At 34.6% G+C, this 16,944-nt stretch overlaps 1 protein-coding gene and 1 long non-coding RNA gene across 2 annotated transcripts; one reads left to right on the forward strand and one right to left on the reverse strand.

The window, feature by feature from the left end:
- The first annotated feature begins 10,674 nt into the window (after window positions 1-10,674).
- Window positions 10,675-13,057, forward strand: LOC130936746 (50S ribosomal protein L4, chloroplastic). The gene is made up of 2 exons (XM_057866890.1): window positions 10,675-11,743; window positions 12,809-13,057. Exon 1 carries the CDS (start codon window positions 10,829-10,831, stop codon window positions 11,732-11,734), a length of 906 nt encoding a protein of 301 aa, XP_057722873.1. The 5' UTR covers window positions 10,675-10,828; the 3' UTR covers window positions 11,735-11,743; window positions 12,809-13,057.
- A 926-nt stretch (window positions 13,058-13,983) lies between these two features.
- On the reverse strand, window positions 13,984-15,010 carry LOC130936523 (uncharacterized). Its single transcript, XR_009068123.1, has 2 exons — window positions 14,924-15,010; window positions 13,984-14,488 (listed from the first exon to the last, which is right to left on the reverse strand). It is a non-coding gene; the product is annotated as an uncharacterized LOC130936523 (long non-coding RNA).
- Between the last annotated feature and the right edge of the window lie 1,934 nt (window positions 15,011-16,944).

Consider the following 16,944-nt stretch of genomic DNA (forward strand, 5'->3'; position numbering starts at 1 on the left):
AGATACAATTTTAATTTTGTTATTTTATGGTCAATTTTGTCAGCATTCGAATATTTTATTATTAGAAATGACTATTTACTCATGGAAAACGTTTTTAATTCTATATAAAACATTTGATAAGGTTGTCATTAGTCCATTCCATTTAGGCAAGAATGTTTAAACCTATTGTTATGCCAAATTTGGCACAAATAGTCGATGTCACAAAGAATTCAACAATTAAAATTAAAGATCATATATGCATGAAACACATTATGATTGGAGAAAATAAGAATGAATTAGGTTTGGTGGTCAAGTTACCTTATATTTAGTGTCCAAATTTGCTTGAGATGCAAAGATTATTTAAAGTTCAAGTTTGCTTAAAGTCCAAGACTATTTGAAATACAAGTTTACTTGAAGTCCAAAATTATTTCAATTAGTTTAAAATTTTTTCTCTATAAATAAGATTAGTTTTAATAAGTTAAAAGAATTTTCATTCATTCACACACTCACTCACTCTAAAAATTTTTAGTTATAAATATTGAGAAATTCTATTTTTATTTCAATCATTTCAATTCTGTTTCTTTTTTTTTTTTGTTATTTAAATTATATTATTTTTATTTAAATTTTTGTCAATTTTTATACATTTTAATATAAGTCTTGTAATTTTCAATCCTTTATTTGTTGTACTTATTTTTTTATTTTTTTTCTATAACTATTATTTTTTACACTTTTATTGAGCATGGTTTATAAATCCTAAGAATAATTTACAAAAAAATTATATTTATTTTCTAAATTGACATTGTTAATATAAATTTGATCAACACCTCGGATCGAAGTCTAAAAAACAAAATACAGGCAAAGAAAATTCAACTACAATAAAAAAGAATGATAATATTAAAAATAAAATATAGGTCATCTAAAATAAAAATTAAAATACCTTGGGTTGGCTGTACTCAGCAATGATAACATCAAAAAATATTATGGGTCATGTTATAAATTTTGTTTGTCCTAATTCTTAAATTTTACTAGGTCCTTTATAATAAATTTATTTTAAATTAATATGTGCTAAATGCTAATGGTCCTTATGATAATTTTCCCAAAGATATTAACTCATGGTATTTTATTTTTCGTCAAATGTCGTGAAAGTTATATGTGAAAAGAATTATTTTAAAGGTTGATTCCAAAGTGGTGGTTGAGATAATTGAAAAATAAAGCCAAAGGAAGAAGCATCTAGAAGCTAGTGTGAGGAAGATTGCAGAGTTATTTGACAGGATCTGAAATGTTGTTATTAAACATATTTTTAGAGGAGGCAGCGAATTGCTTAGCTAATAAGACTTGGATGCTGAGTCTGGAACTCTGGATATTATTTTATTGACCAACCTCCTTCTAATGTTCGTGGAAGTGGCTTATTGGTTTTCTAATCTCCTTAGGTCGCAGAGCAAGATGCAATTAAGGTCAGTATGTGGCTCCAGCCAATCCGCATGATACACATCATCCCAGGCTGTTTTTGATGAGAAATCAAAGCCTCTACTGAATGAGTCTCATCCTGTTTTCCAAACAGCAAACCACTCCAATCTCAAAACACTTAAACCAGCTTCCTTTCCAGTACAACCATGAAGCCAATTTTCAAATCTATCACTGATGATACATCCAAAATCGAATTTTTGAAAATGCTAAGAAACACTTCCATCACAATTATCTTTTATAAAATTTTCTTTTGAGCACTTCCAAACATGGATGAAATTATCCAAAAATAAGAGAAATTCTTTATCAATGCATCCCGAGAGAAAATTTCTGCTGCCAACCTGCGAGCTCTAAATGCCACTTTTATCTCTTATAGATCTTTCATTATTGAAAATTTATTCTTCTTGATATGGAAAGGAATAATATTCGAGTATGATTAAATGAGAATATTATGTTATTACGTAGGGGAGATCCACATCAAGATGCTCAAAATATATTTTTTTTAAAGTTGTTGAATTGTCACATTGTGATTGGTAATTTTTTAATAATCAGTTAATAAATTGGTGAGTTTTATGATATCTTTGTTATGGTATCTAAATTGTCTAACTTTTTTTTTAAATAAAAAATAAAATATTTAAAATAAAAAGTAAATCATATAAAGTTTATTAAATATTATTTATTTATCTTTTTTAATAACTTAGGTAAAAAGTGATAGGTACTATAGTATTTACCTAATAAATTATGAGAAAATTATTCTAAAGAACCGTTACGAAGATTTCATTATTAAAAAGAACTTTTAATATTAAAATTATTAAGAATGACTAAATCTTTTTATAATATTTAAGAAGATGAACCAAATCTTTTTATACAAAGATAAATATATCTTTATTTATTTATTTATTTATTTATTATAATCTTTATGTTAATAAAATTTATTTCTCTTAAAATTTAATTAATTAATTATTATTTTTATTTTTGTAATTTTTACCCAACGAGAAAAAAAGACAAAAGATCATAAAAATAAAATATAAATAAATAATAAAAATTGCTAAAATTAAAAAAAAATGGTTAATATAAAAATTATAAAAAATAAATAAATAAATAGTTAAGAATCAATATTTTAATAATCAAATCTCCCTAGCGATCTTTTAGAATAATTTTTTTAATTAATTAACTAATTAATCCCAAGTGAATATTCATACATATTTATATAGTATTGAAAATCAAACAACATATATTAAAGATTATAATAAATAAATAAATAAATAAATAGTTAGTTAAGAATATATTTATCTCCTTATAAAAGGATTTAGTTCTTCTTCTTAAATATTATAAAAAGATTTGGTCATTCTTAATAATTTTGGTATTAAATATCATTTTTAATAATTAAATCTTCCTAACGTTCCTTTAGAATAAATTTTTCATAAATTATTCTCCAAATTCGATTTTCTAAATCCAGCTTGACTCGGTCCGGTTTAAATAAATTGGTCCTTAGCATGCTTAAATTTTTATTTTTACCAATTGAGAAAGGACCCAGAGCTCCACCTAACCCAACCCAGAAGATCTGCATTGATCTCCTTCTTCCTCGAGCCAAAGGCGCTGGTTGTCTGGTTCCGTTGGTCGGTTCTTCTCCCTTATTGCAGATGCTATCCAACTTCTACTCTCTTACAGCTTCTCGTGTTCCAGATGGCCGTCTTAGGTCCCATTTAAAAAATTCCATTTTCCAATATGCGACTTGCCTCCTCGCCGTTTCCCATCCAGCTGCTGCCTCCATTAGCTGTCTTCCTTGCCTTTGCCTGAATCTTTGCGGCGGTGATGCAGTTTTGTCCGAAGTCTAGTTAACCCTTTCGGTTTCTCAGCGGCATCATAATTCTTCCCCTTCTGTGCCGATTCTTCTTCCTTGTTGTTGTTACCGATTTCATCTTCTCCAGAAAGCTCTGCTATGCTGCAATTTGCCGCCGCCCATGTCACGCTCCACATTTTCCCCCTCTTACTGGATTTCACGCTAACAAGTCCGCCAGTAGGTATCTTTTTATCATTATTTTGTAATAAATTCTCAAGGCTGAATTCTCCATCTTGGATGGCATGCTGTTGGGTCATTTCAAAAGCAAAAAGTGCTTCTGTTTTTGACTTCATCAAAACTAGATGCATTAGACCATTGTCCTCATCAAAATATTATAGAAAGCATATTATTAGCATCTTCAAGGTATCAAATGTTAGTATCTGTAATGTAGTTTTTCTCTTTCATCGACTGGCATATTCAATGCATAACCAATAGAAGCAGCAATATCTGTGACATTCTATGGATTTACCAAGATAACACCAGCACCAAGAGACTGCAGTACCTCCAAACTGAGAAATAATAAAGAACCTGCAAATTAATGCATAATTTGTAATGATTTTTTTTTTATGAGATGTAATGGATTAATTTTGACTCTTTTCATTATTTTTTTTAAATATAAACAGTCCAAGTCCAACATTGTATTTGTCCAAAAATCTGATTTTTTTAATGTAAAAGTAAAAAAATCGGTTAAAATGAACCAAATTAATCAATTCTATGTATAAGGTTTGGTTATAAAATTTGACATTTTCTATAATAATTCGTTGGAATACACTAAAACACAAATGAAGACACTTGTCACATTCTCATATATAATCTTTAAAAAAAATTGGTTTATGCATTTTGATGTAAGTGGTTCCTATGTTGTGGATTAAGACTAAAGTCACAAAACTACGAAATTGTCAAATGAAAATATAGCATTAAATACGTACATTAAAGATAATAAATGTCTAAATTGTTATCTCATCAAAATACAAAAAAGAAAAAAAATGGCAGATAATTTTTTTTTTCAATACATTATCACCTAAAATATTATTAACTTAAAATTAAAGTATTTTACAAGTTATCCTTCTTACCTGATTTTAATGTTATTAGAGGTCCAAATCCCATTAGCTCATCATCTCAGCAAGAAGTATGAACAATTTATATCCTAGGTAAATAACTCCTTATGCATTTGCATTACCATCCAACAAGAACCTTCATAGCTATTATTTTCTTAGTAATTCGAGGATAAATACTTTTAAAGGTTACAAAAATGCTTTTAAATTTTGGCATTTACAAAAATATTATCAAATTATTTTAAAATAAAATAAAAACGTCTAAAAAATATTTTTTTTTATAAATGGCAAACGATTTTTGTATTTAACAAAACGCTTATTCATTTAATCTAAAATTTTATAAAAATATTTAAATAACTATTTAAAAAATACACAAAAAAATTTCATAAAAATTTGATTTTTATGTTTTTTATTTTTTAAAAATATTATTGGTTGCTAACAAAAAATCACAAAATAATATATATTAAACAAAAAATTACTAAATTTTAAGGATAAAAATATCTCTTTTTTTAGTCATGCTTATAAAAAATTATATCAAAATTTAATCTTTAAAATATTTTATATATTTAATGATGAACATTTTTAATTATTATTATATTATTAGTGTATTGTAAACGAATTAACATTAATCTCCCATTTTATCTATTAAATATGTATAATAGTATTAAAAATAGGGCAATTTTCCAAAATAAAATGATTGGATGAAAGCTTTACCAAATTACAACATTTGGAATTTGGTTACTATTTTGCGTTGAATCCATTTATATAGAAACCGTGGGAGCCAACCACGGATTCCAAATGCACATAAACCGTGGGAGGCAGCAGGGTTTTATGAGTTGGAAATGCACAACGTAAACCGTGGTAGGCAGCCACGGTTTACACTTTATGAATGAAAAGCAGAAACCGCTGGTGGTAGCCACGGTTTATGAAGAAGAAAAAGTATAAACCGTGGTTGGCAACCACGGTTTATGAAGGGCATTCAAATGATCATAAAATCCTGTAACCTACCACGGTTTATGTATAATGAAAATCTATATATATTCGAGTGAGAATGTAGTTGCTGAGGAGATCATTATCACAATGTCAAGTGAGGGAGAGAGTGTTCTTGTGTTAGTGCACTGCTCTGGAAAAATTAAAAAAAGCAAAAAATATGGTGTGAAGTTCACTGATAGAGAACCGTTGAGTGTATTTGTTAGTTCGTCAAACAGTTTGTCAGATTTGAAAAGCACCATCTTGCAGAAGCTTGGAGTTTTTGGGAGCAAGGTTGTGAAGAAGATCTTCTACAGGATTCCCATTGCTGTAGTTTCTAGCGGTGTGATGTATGATACATTCGTGTTAGGGGCTGACGAAGATATTAGGGTTCTATTTCATTGCGTGAGGAGTTTTCCTGAGGTCAGAATACACGAGTTGTATGCGAAGTTGGAGGTAACTCTGGATAGTTCTGGGGCATCGGCTCCTGTTCATAGCTCGACTGCCGCTGGCGGTGCGTCTTGCTCGGCGCCAGCAAACCGGTTTTCTGTTCCGCAGGTTGCCTCTCCTTCTTTTGCGGCTGATCTGGTACCAGCGGTTGCAGTTCCAACTGCACGCTCCCCTAATGAAGGGGTACTGCAACAGGCATTTCTGGGGGAATCAGGTCGTGCCACAGATGATGAACATCAAGAATTCGGGGTACCTGATCGAGTAGAGAATGCAATGCGGGACGATGACTCTGATGAGGAGCCTGTAAATATATTTGGGGACAGCGACGATGACACCGGTGCCAATCCACAAGCACAACAAGGTCCTTCAAGTTCCGGCACACAGCATTACCCTCCACACTTCTCGACGTTAAACTTGGAGGCTCTGGGTGAACATACGGCCGGAGTTGCTACAGTAGGTGGTTCGTCAACCGAATTTCAGATTGGGCAATCGTTCCAGAGTAAAGAAGAAGCTGTTCTTAGTGTGAAGGACTACAGCATCCGTCGAGGTGTTGAGTACCGAGTGATGGAATCGGACCATTTGAAGTATCATGGAATGTGCAAGGATTTCGGCAAAAGTTGTAGTTGGATGATTCGGATTTCGCTCCGTGCACGGAAGGGAACTTGGGAGGTTAGGAGGTACAACGGTCCGCACACTTGCTTAGCAACATCTGTTTCCAGTGATCACCGTCAGCTTGATTACCACGTTATCTGTGCGAGGATTTTTCCGTTGGTTAGTGCGGATGCTGCAGTACCGATCAAGGTCTTGCAACAAGCGACTGAAGCTGATTACGGCTTCAAGCCCAGTTACCGGAAGGTTTGGAAAGCAAAACAGAAGGCAGTTGCACAAATATATGGAGACTGGGAAGAGTCTTATGCCGAATTGCCACGTTGGATGCTAGGCGTGGAGTTGACGATGCCCGGGACAGTTACTGTGTTGCAGACGTCTGCTGTTATAGTTGGGGACCAGATTGATGAGTCAACAGTGTACTTTCACCGTCTGTTCTGGACATTTCCACCTTGCGTTGAGGCCTTCCAACATTGTAAGCCGCTTGTGAGTATTGATGGTACCCACTTGTACGGCAAATATGGAGGCACCTTACTGCTGGCGATTGCACAGGATGGGAACTCAAACATCCTCCCCATAGCATTCGCCCTTGTGGAAGGAGAAAATGCCGAGTCATGGGCATTTTTCTTGTCCAACTTGAGAAGGCACGTGACTCCACAGGAGGGTATCCTTGTTATCTCGGATAGGCATAACGGTATCAAGTCTGCACTAGAGGATCCCGTGAATGGTTGGCTGCCCCCCCGTGCTTATCGGGCGTACTGTATCCGCCATGTGGCAGCAAATTTCAGCCTTTCTTTCAAAGGTAAAGATGCGAGAAGAATGCTGGTTAATGCTGCGTACGCAAAAACTGAGGCAGAGTTCTATTACTGGTTCGACATCATGCGTACAGAGAATCCGGCAATGTGTGATTGGGCGAACCGGATGGAGTATGAGAAGTGGACGCAACACCAGGATAGCGGTAGACGGTTCGGGCACATGACAACAAACATCAGTGAATGTGTGAACTCCGTCTTGAAGGGAACTCGAAACCTCCCGGTCACGTCGTTGGTTAAGTCCACATACGGAAGGCTTGCTGAGCTATTCGTTATCCGGGGATAAACAGCAGAGGCGCAACTTGGAGCTGGACAAGAGTTTTGTCAGGCATTGGTCAAGGGTATTGAAAGGAACATAAGGGAGTCAAGGTGCTTCACCGTCACGTTGTACGACAGGCACCAGTCGGAGTACACGGTTGCTGAGACTACACCGACTGGAAACTTCTCCTTGGGTAGCTACAGGGTCTCGCTGAAGGATCACACATGTGATTGTGGGTACTTTCAGGCCCTCCATTATCCATGCTGTCACGCCATTGCTTGTTGCGCCCACTCCCGGCTTAATTGGGCAGCATATGTGCATGAGGTGTATCGTATGAGTGAGGTGTTCAAAGTTTACAGTAACGGGTTTGTTCCGCCCATACCAGAAGGGCTATGGCCACCATATGCCGGGCCTACTATCATTCCTGATCCTAACATGAGGCGAGCCAGGGAAGGTCGGCCGAAGGCAACTAGGATCCGTGGTCCCATGGATCGATCTGCTGAGAACCAGCCCAAGCGCTGTGGGCTCTGTCGACAGCCAGGTCACACGCGGAGGAACTGTGGCCAGCGAAGAGATACTGCTGGCGGGGATCATTAGGTTGTATCCTTTAGGTTCATGCTGGGTTATCAATGTATGTTTAATTTCAGTCTTATAAGTAGCATTGTTGTTAGTCATATGTTTATGTATCGTCCTGTAAGAATATTTGTTTCTTGACTTGGTATATTAAGAAAGCCTAATTTAGTGTTAATGTCGTTGTATTTGTTTGGACAAATAAAATAGAAACGACTAGATCATTAATCATACTTAATACAAGGATACATCAATTTAAGATACAACACGAGAAACCATAACAAATGTTTAAACATTAATCCAAGTACATAACGAAAGAAAGGACATAGACAAAAGGGAAATACATAGCTAACTAATCAGAGTCCTCGATCGTGTCACTGTCGTCATCCTGCAACTGACCAATAAGGTGACCTCCAGTGCCACATAAAGGAGCACGACGAGCCCTCCGTGGTCTCTCATCCACCTGTGGCACCTGTGCCTGTGGCGGAACTACGCTGAAAGCCGAAGCTGGGGTACCTCCCAACGCGAACCATGGGTCCAATGGTGAAGGCGCAGGCTCGTTCAGGTCAACCGGCAAACCTGGCTGTACATCCTGAACATGTGGCTGGTGCTCGGCAAACTGTGAATGTACCTCATCCATCTGTGGCCTATAATGAGTGCCATCATCCTCTCCCAAGATGTCTGCTATATCTCTGAAGAACTCTGACTGACTCACAGGATCATCAATGTCCATACCGACTGCCGCCGTAGTATAGTCGGCGAACATCTGAGAAGAACCCCCCACCTCAAACATCTGAGAAGAACCCCCCGCCTCGTACGTACCCTGATCCATCCCTGTGCCCACACCACCAATGTCCTCAGTAGCATCTGCTGGCAAAACCCAAAACCGCTCATGGAACCATGTGTAGCACACTGTCATCTGCTTCACTTTATTCTGCGGAGGTAACTCCCCAAACAGCTCACGGAACCACATCCATGCCGGTCTTCCATCTTCCATGAAATTCTCAAACTCACTAAGGCACCCACTCACAGGCTCACCATCAATCGGTAAACCCAGCTGATAGGCCACGTCCTCCAAGGTGACCGTACACTCCCCAAAGGGCATGTGGAATGTGTGGGTCTCAGGACGCCACCTCTCAATGAATGCGCTAAGTAGAGGCTCATCAACCCAGAACCACTAACTGTTCAGCCTAGCCAAGTGATATAAGCCCGCCGTCTCTAGATACGGTATGATACGCTCGTGTAAAGGCATATTCTGTTGTCTTCTCACACCACTAATAACCCTAGCAGGCTGTAAAAATAAAGATAGCGAACTCTCAACAGACAACAACAGCAACAATTTACAGTAATATGAATAAAAAACCCTAAGCATAACAACAATAGAGAAAATAACACTAACAATATTACTAACACGTAAACCTAAAAAATTATTTCTGCCAACAATATAAATTACAAATTCAATAAATATAAAATACTCACTATCATGATAACAGCAAAAAATTCTATTATAACTGTTAAAATATTAATTTAACATTTACCATTAATGATAAGAACATTAAACAAAAAATAATAATAAAAAGCCGGTTTAACCAACCTCTTGGTCGATAAATCCAGCCACATGCGCAACGCGGTTTAACCGGTACAGCCGGTCTTCTTCCTCCATCGGTTCTCCCATAAACCGGTTCAACTTCTCAAACCAGCAACTTAACAAAAAAATTTTTTTTTTCCTCTCTCACCCACCAACCTTCCCCTCACTCACAAAACTCACAAATGATCCGCCCTCACCAGCCACGGCTTTGCTATTTATACTACTCACTCATAAACCGTGGCTGCCTCTAAGGGTTTATGTTTGAAACCATTTACTCATAAACCGTGGCTGCCTACCACGGTTTATGCTTCAGATTCTCTTCACGTAAACCGTGGCTGCCTACCACGGTTTACATACAACAAGATTTGATCATAAAACCTCCCTACCTCCCACGGTTTATGTGCATTTGGAATCCGTGGTTGGCTCCCACGGTTTCTATATAAATGGATTCAACGCAAAATGGTAACCAAATTCCAAATGTTGTAATTTGATAAAGCTTTCATCCAATCATTTTAATTTGGTAAATTGCCCTTAAAAATAAAATTAGCATGATAAGTATTTTTTTTACATTTTTATTTTTAAGAAACTTGTTAACAATTTCTTTTAAAAGCATATGTTTTTAATCTTTTAATATGTATTTAATTTTGATGTACCGTTCATATAAAAATCTTTACACGCGTATTCAATTACGTAATATTACATAAATAAAAATAACTATCTTTTATATTGACCGTGTGAATAATTATAAAAAAAACAAATGTAATTATATGACTGTATAAAAAATTTTATACTATGAGTACATCAAAATTAAACTCCTTTTAATGTTTGATGAAAATTTTTATTTAAATTCTTTTAACTAATGTTTTAAGGTAAAAAATTAAAAATCAATGAATAATAGCTCAAATGGCATAGTCTCTCCATATTCAATTAACAGGTTGTGGGTTCGAGTCTCATATTTTTGGTAAAAAAAAAATAGTAAAAAATTAAAAATAGTTTTGACTTGTAATTTTTAAGAAACATTGAGGAAAGGATAAAAAGAAAAATAATGAGAAAGAAAAGGTCACAACTCTCAAGTCTCAAGTAATAATGAAGCTAAGCTAAGGTAGCTGGTTTACCAGTTTCCCGAGTAACCACTACTCCCTATCTATCTCTTTAGTGGATAGGATAGAAGCAGCAACAGCAGAAGCAGAAGAGCGAGTTACTGACTCAGCGAAACTCGGATAAACCACAACAATGTGTTCACTCACAACACCAGCCTCAACCTCCCTCTCCTTCTTCTCTTCCTCTATCTTCTTCAACAATACCAAAATCCCCAAACTACCCTCATCATCAAAACCCTTCTCTCACTCTCTCTCCGTCGCGTGCAAAGCCGCAACCCTACCGCTTCTCTCATTTTCCGGCGACAAAATCGGCGAAGCGCAACTCGACCTCCGCGCCGCCCCACCCGACACCGCACGCGCCGTCGTCCACCGCGCAATCATCACCGACCTCCAAAACAAGCGCCGTGGCACCGCCTCAACCCTAACGCGGGCCGAGGTTCGCGGCGGAGGGAGAAAACCCTATCCGCAGAAGAAGACCGGCCGGGCCCGCAGGGGGTCCAACAGGACACCGCTCAGACCCGGCGGAGGTGTCATTTTCGGGCCCAAGCCCAGGGACTGGAGCATCAAAATAAACAGGAAGGAGAAGAGGCTTGCGATTTCCACCGCGATGGCGAGCGCGGCGGTGAACACGTTCGTGGTCGAGGACTTCGCGGAGGAGTTTCAGGGGAAGCCGAAGACGAAGGAGTTCATTGCGGCGATGAAGCGGTGGGGACTGGACCCTAAGGAAAAGGCCATGTTCTTGATGATGGAGGTGCCGGAGAACGTTGTGCTTTCGAGCCGGAACATTGGGACGGTGAAGGTTTTGACGCCGAGGACGCTGAATTTGTTTGATATTTTGAATGCTGATAAGCTTGTGCTTACACCTGCTGCTGTGGATTACTTGAATAAGAGGTATGGGGTTGATTACCAGGGCGGTGATGATGAAGATGAAGAAGAAGAAGAAGAAGAAGAAGAAGAAGAAGAAGAAGAAGAAGAAGAAGAAGAGAAGAAGAAGAAGAAGAAGAAGAAGAAGAAGAAGATTATGAAGATGAAGGAGTAGCAGAAGAAGGTACTTGATTTTGTGTTCTTGGGCAATTTTTACTTGCTACAGTTACTAGTTACATGCGTTAATGATTTGTTAGATAGGCTCCCAAAAATTTCAGAATTAGAAAAATACTTAGTTTTTAATCTTTTTGAAGTGGAAGTAAGTTAGAAGTGAAGTATGTTGAAAAATGCTTGTAAGAACACTATCCGAACAAGGACCCTTAGTTGGCTGAATAATCTCTTTTATGTTTATTCAAATTAGAATTTTGAAGTCGTCGTGTCATAGATGTGTTTACTTAATCAATGTCCTAACCTGAAATTGCAAGATTATTCATATTGACCCAATAATGCTGATAGAGTTGTTACCTTGAATTGTCTTCATTGCATTTGTTGTTTTTCATTGGCTTAAGTTTGCGGTTCCGTTGTTGGGACTTTGTAATTGAATCATTATGGTAGTGTTGCCAAGCATCTTGAAGGTTATTGTTGTCCAAATGGTATAGTAGCATGTCACTACTTAAGATGCTACTGGGATCTGAAAAGTTTTTTAGAGTTTTGCTGCTATTTGAAGTTTTGAACTTCTTCAGCTTTGGGAATTATTTGTTTTTTTATTCTCTGCACTATGGATTTCATACAAATTCATATGCCAAGTCCGAAACAATAACCAAGCCATTTTACACTGCTAGTGTTATAAAAATGTGTTGCATTCTGATTAATTTATTTCGAAAACTACAATTCTAGTCTGCAAAGCTATGGTTTCCACTTGCTGTTACTTAATTTAAGTTACATTGTTGTTATTCAACGTGTTTCTGCATATTGGATAATCCCATCATTTATTGGATTCAGCTTATTTTGAGATTTTTCTTTCCAAAATTATTATCGTGGCTACCATGTATACAGTAGTTCAATAGAATTACTTATATGTTATTTCTTAACTTTGGGGAGTTTTCTTGTGTTTGTATGTATACATTTCTCATTCTAATCCGCATTTGGCTTTAATGCCAAATTTTCACTTTTTATATAACTTTGGAAGTAGTTTGTTATTCTGTGTGATAAATTTATGATCTTATGCTTTATTCAATTTGGGATACAGGACCTGAAACAAACAAGGAGGATAGTTCTGATGTGGTAAACTGAGAGGTCTTTGCCGTATCTTATAGAGGAAAAAATGTCCATACAGTGGAAGGAAGGCCTGAGTTCTTGTTTTTACCAATTTAATTTATGTTTCTTTTTCTTAGGATTCTAATCCTAATAGTGTTTAAAGATCTGTGCCTTTACCCACATGTTGTAATTCATTGAATAATAATTTTTTGCTGAGTAAAGTAACACTTAGATTTCTAAAGATCTTGACCTTGGACTAATTAACCTAAAGGAAAAAAAAAAAAAAAAGTACCAATCTGGTCCTTCACCATAGAAAGCAATTGGTAAAGTTATATGGAAACTCAGAGATAACCAAAACTACATTGTTTTCCATGCTCACGTGGTAGGACTTGTAGTACTGTAAATAACAAAATACATGGGCAATTGGACATATATGTCCTGTTTGCTATAGTTGAAAACTTAATTGGTATTTTTTTCAAGAACTAATTAGTTCGAGACTGAATTTCTCGAGAATCTAATTGTTATTTTACTTTTTTTTTCTTTTGTGTGGAGTCTTTATTGCTCAAGTGAATTATATTGATATCTTATTTTGTTCGTTGTTATTTTCTTGCTATGTCAAATTGTCATGCAATCATGTTCATATCTTTTAGCCCTCTGTCTAGGAGTTATTCAGCTTTGAATATAATCTATTGAAGATGAGGTCATTCTTAATATATTAAATATTTAAATTTGGTAGTTCTTTACCCGGAACCCTGGACCATCCCATTCAACTTTATTTCGGTGCAAGAATGGATCCTTATTTTTGATGATTCACATTTTATGGTGGAGGGCCTTGGGCTGTCAACAGGCAGCCTGGCCCGTATGGTTTGGGCCATCATGGGTTGCCAGACCAACGTAACTCAACTCGCATGGTTTGGGCCACCATGACGTGTGTCGCCGATGAGCTGTAGTAGCTCAGATGCCATTTGTCCTCCCTCTCTGTTGATTTATGTGACACAAAAAAATGTGTTTAGTTATTGTAAAGGGTAGTTTCAATTCTTCTATTTCACTGTTTATGTACCTGTCTGTATTGATCTTAAGCATTAAAGTTTGATAGTGCCATGATCTTTAGCTGTAAAGGACATCTCTGGATTCGAGTGTCAATGGAGATGACGGAGAAAGAATCCCTAGAATAATAATTCTATATAAAACTAAATTAAGGCAAAAAGATTTTACCAATTATTCATTAGTTACAGAAGAGTACACATAAAACGCTAAAGCAAAATGAAACACGCATACTACTAACACTTAAAACTTAACAGACTGATCACAACATTATTATCCCATGATCTTCATCAGTCTTCCGTCAATAATAACTTTTCTTGGAACTCTGCCACTGATAACCGCCATTAGACTGGTAAGACCCGGCAGACGTAACACCGCTGGTGGAACTCCCATAGCTTTTAGACTCCGCACTTTGGGAGTGCAACGAGCCTTCGTCGCTCTCCCAAAGGCTAGGACGGTTATAGGCTTCCTTGGCCTCGGGATAGGAGTCAAAGCCCTTGAAGGAGTTTCGCGAGTAACCGTTAACTTGCGCATTGGCGTCGTCCCATGACTTGTAAATCCCTGGCTCCCTTCCCTTCCACACCACGTAGTGTTTGTCCTCGTTCTTGCTCATGATGATGATCTTGATCTTCAAAAATTTATAAAACACAAAGCTTAGTGCACTTCTTTAACTCTTTCGTTGCTAATATATTTTTTTCTCATTTTAGAAGACTCAAGTTTCTCTATATATAGATAGGTGGAACAGATCAAATGCTTTTTTAGTTTGTTATTTTAGGATCGATTTGTATGGAAGTTTAGTTAAAATTTCTCTGGATAAGCTCAAATAAAAGCTAATTGAAAAACAATTCAATTCAGATGGGATAAAACGAGATCTTTGGACTCATTTGAAACATATTGTTAGTTTTTCGTTTTTTGCTATTTTATAAAGAATATAAATAAATTATACTAAAAAGAAAAAATAACAATGAGAGAGAAGAATTATTTCTGGAGCATTGAGAAGAGTAGTTGTGAAAGAGAAAGAATTGAAATTTGAAACTAAAATGAAAAAAAATTGAAGAGTTACGTTACTGATGAAGCAGCTTCAGCTTCTACGGTTGCACAGAATTGTTGAGAGAAACACTGCCGCTTGAAGAAGTGACGTGTTCTTTTGTTTGTGAAGTGATATCAATTTATAGGCCAACGTGACGAACCCTTGCCTCATATCTCCTCCCATTATCATTAATTACATAACCTTTTCTTAGCAGCCCATTATGATATGAATCGATTGGATTTAACTGGAGATATCCGTTTTTTACATGGTAATTATTGTTGTGGGGTCTGTCATTGATAGATAGTTTTTAGTTTTTTACCATATCTCATGTATTCAGAAGTAAAGAATTGATCTGCTTTATTTAAAGGATTTATTATTAGTAAATGAATTATTGTATGCACCTAATTTAAATTTTTTATATTAATAAATTAATCACTAAATCAACATAACTTAGTTGTTATTGATAGCCATCTATTTCCTGGTGTTTAATGTTGTGATTTAGATCTGAATTTATCTATTGAATACTTTTTTTTTTTATTTCTGTCTTGTGAAACTGCCATTTTTTTCAGTATTTAATTTAATGTCTTTAAGTCTTATCCTTAACGATAGAATTTAATGGTAATAATTATTTGTCTAACTATTTTACTATATTTATTCTTTCTCATCCAAATGTAGTCACCAAAATTAATCGACGTGTATTTTTGCATATTTAATTATTTATATATGTTATTATTTGAGATAACATATTAAATTTGGGAGAATGTTAGAGACCTCATATTTAGATTTGATTTAGTAAAATTTTGTGAAAATGTGTTTTTGCTTTTTAAAAGCTTAACTTTTTTATTTTGTATTTGGTAAATAAAAAAATTATATGTTTGTGTTTGCAAGCTTTTAAAAGATCGAAGTACTTTTGAAAGCATCTAAGATAAAGTTTTTTAAAGTTGGTTTGTGCTTTTTAAAATTTAAAAGTTTAATATAATCTGTATGTTAACTAATTTTCAAATTTAATACTTGTATTTATGTCTATTATAGTATTTTTAAATTTTAAAAGCTATTTCACCAAACACAATTAATGTTACTTATGTTTATTAAAAGCTATTTTTGATTTAATTTACCAAACATAAATGCTATAATTTTTAAAAAGTCATATTTTAAAAGTTAATTTTTATAAACTACTTTTAAAAAGTAAAAGATTTACTAAACTAAGCCTTAGTAGCACATTTTTTTTACTAGTATTAACTTAAATGTGAGTGAATGTTACTCGCCTATTTGTTAAAATTTAAAAGTAAACCAATAAGATAAACAATAAAATAAAACAAATTATAATCTAATTAATAAATTTAAAGCTAAAATGCATTCTAAAGAAACATGTGTATTAATGGTATAATAAAGGAAATTTTTTATTTTATTTTTTATACATTTAGTGTATTGAAATGTAAAAATCTTCATTAAGAAAAAAAAAGTTTTGCATTTCGTCTAATAAAACTTACAATATGTCTGTCATCAATTCTATATTATTATTTATTTGGTATTTAATTTTTGTGTAATTTATTTTATATAATTTTTTAAATATTTAAATTTTTTTCAATTTTATATTTTTAAATTTAAAATTATTTATTTATTTAATTTTAGCAATTAATCAATAACTTTTAAATATCATAACAAATACCTATGTGTGTAGAACACATTAGCATAACCCATTAAATTGACAGATTTTTTTATTCAAATTAAATAAATATAAAATTTGCAGTACTCATAAATAATTAATACGAGAATGCAAGTATATTTGTTTTTATTATTAATTTAAATTATAATCATCTAAATTTAAAAAAAAATATTTTTATAATTTTAAAATTTAAAAGTATTTAAATTAAAATAGATAGTCATATCTCAAATATTGAATCATTAATATGCACATTGTACATATCTCCATTTAACGCTTTTGACACACATTTGACACCCATTAGATGTGTTCAATTTTTAAAATTTTCCTCAGTACTGGAAATATAGTCAATTGTACAATTCTTGAAAAAATTCTACTCCCTTTTCCTGCG

Source organism: Arachis stenosperma, chromosome 6 (assembly GCF_014773155.1).
Source record: "Arachis stenosperma cultivar V10309 chromosome 6, arast.V10309.gnm1.PFL2, whole genome shotgun sequence".
Lineage (NCBI taxonomy): Eukaryota > Viridiplantae > Streptophyta > Magnoliopsida > Fabales > Fabaceae > Arachis > Arachis stenosperma.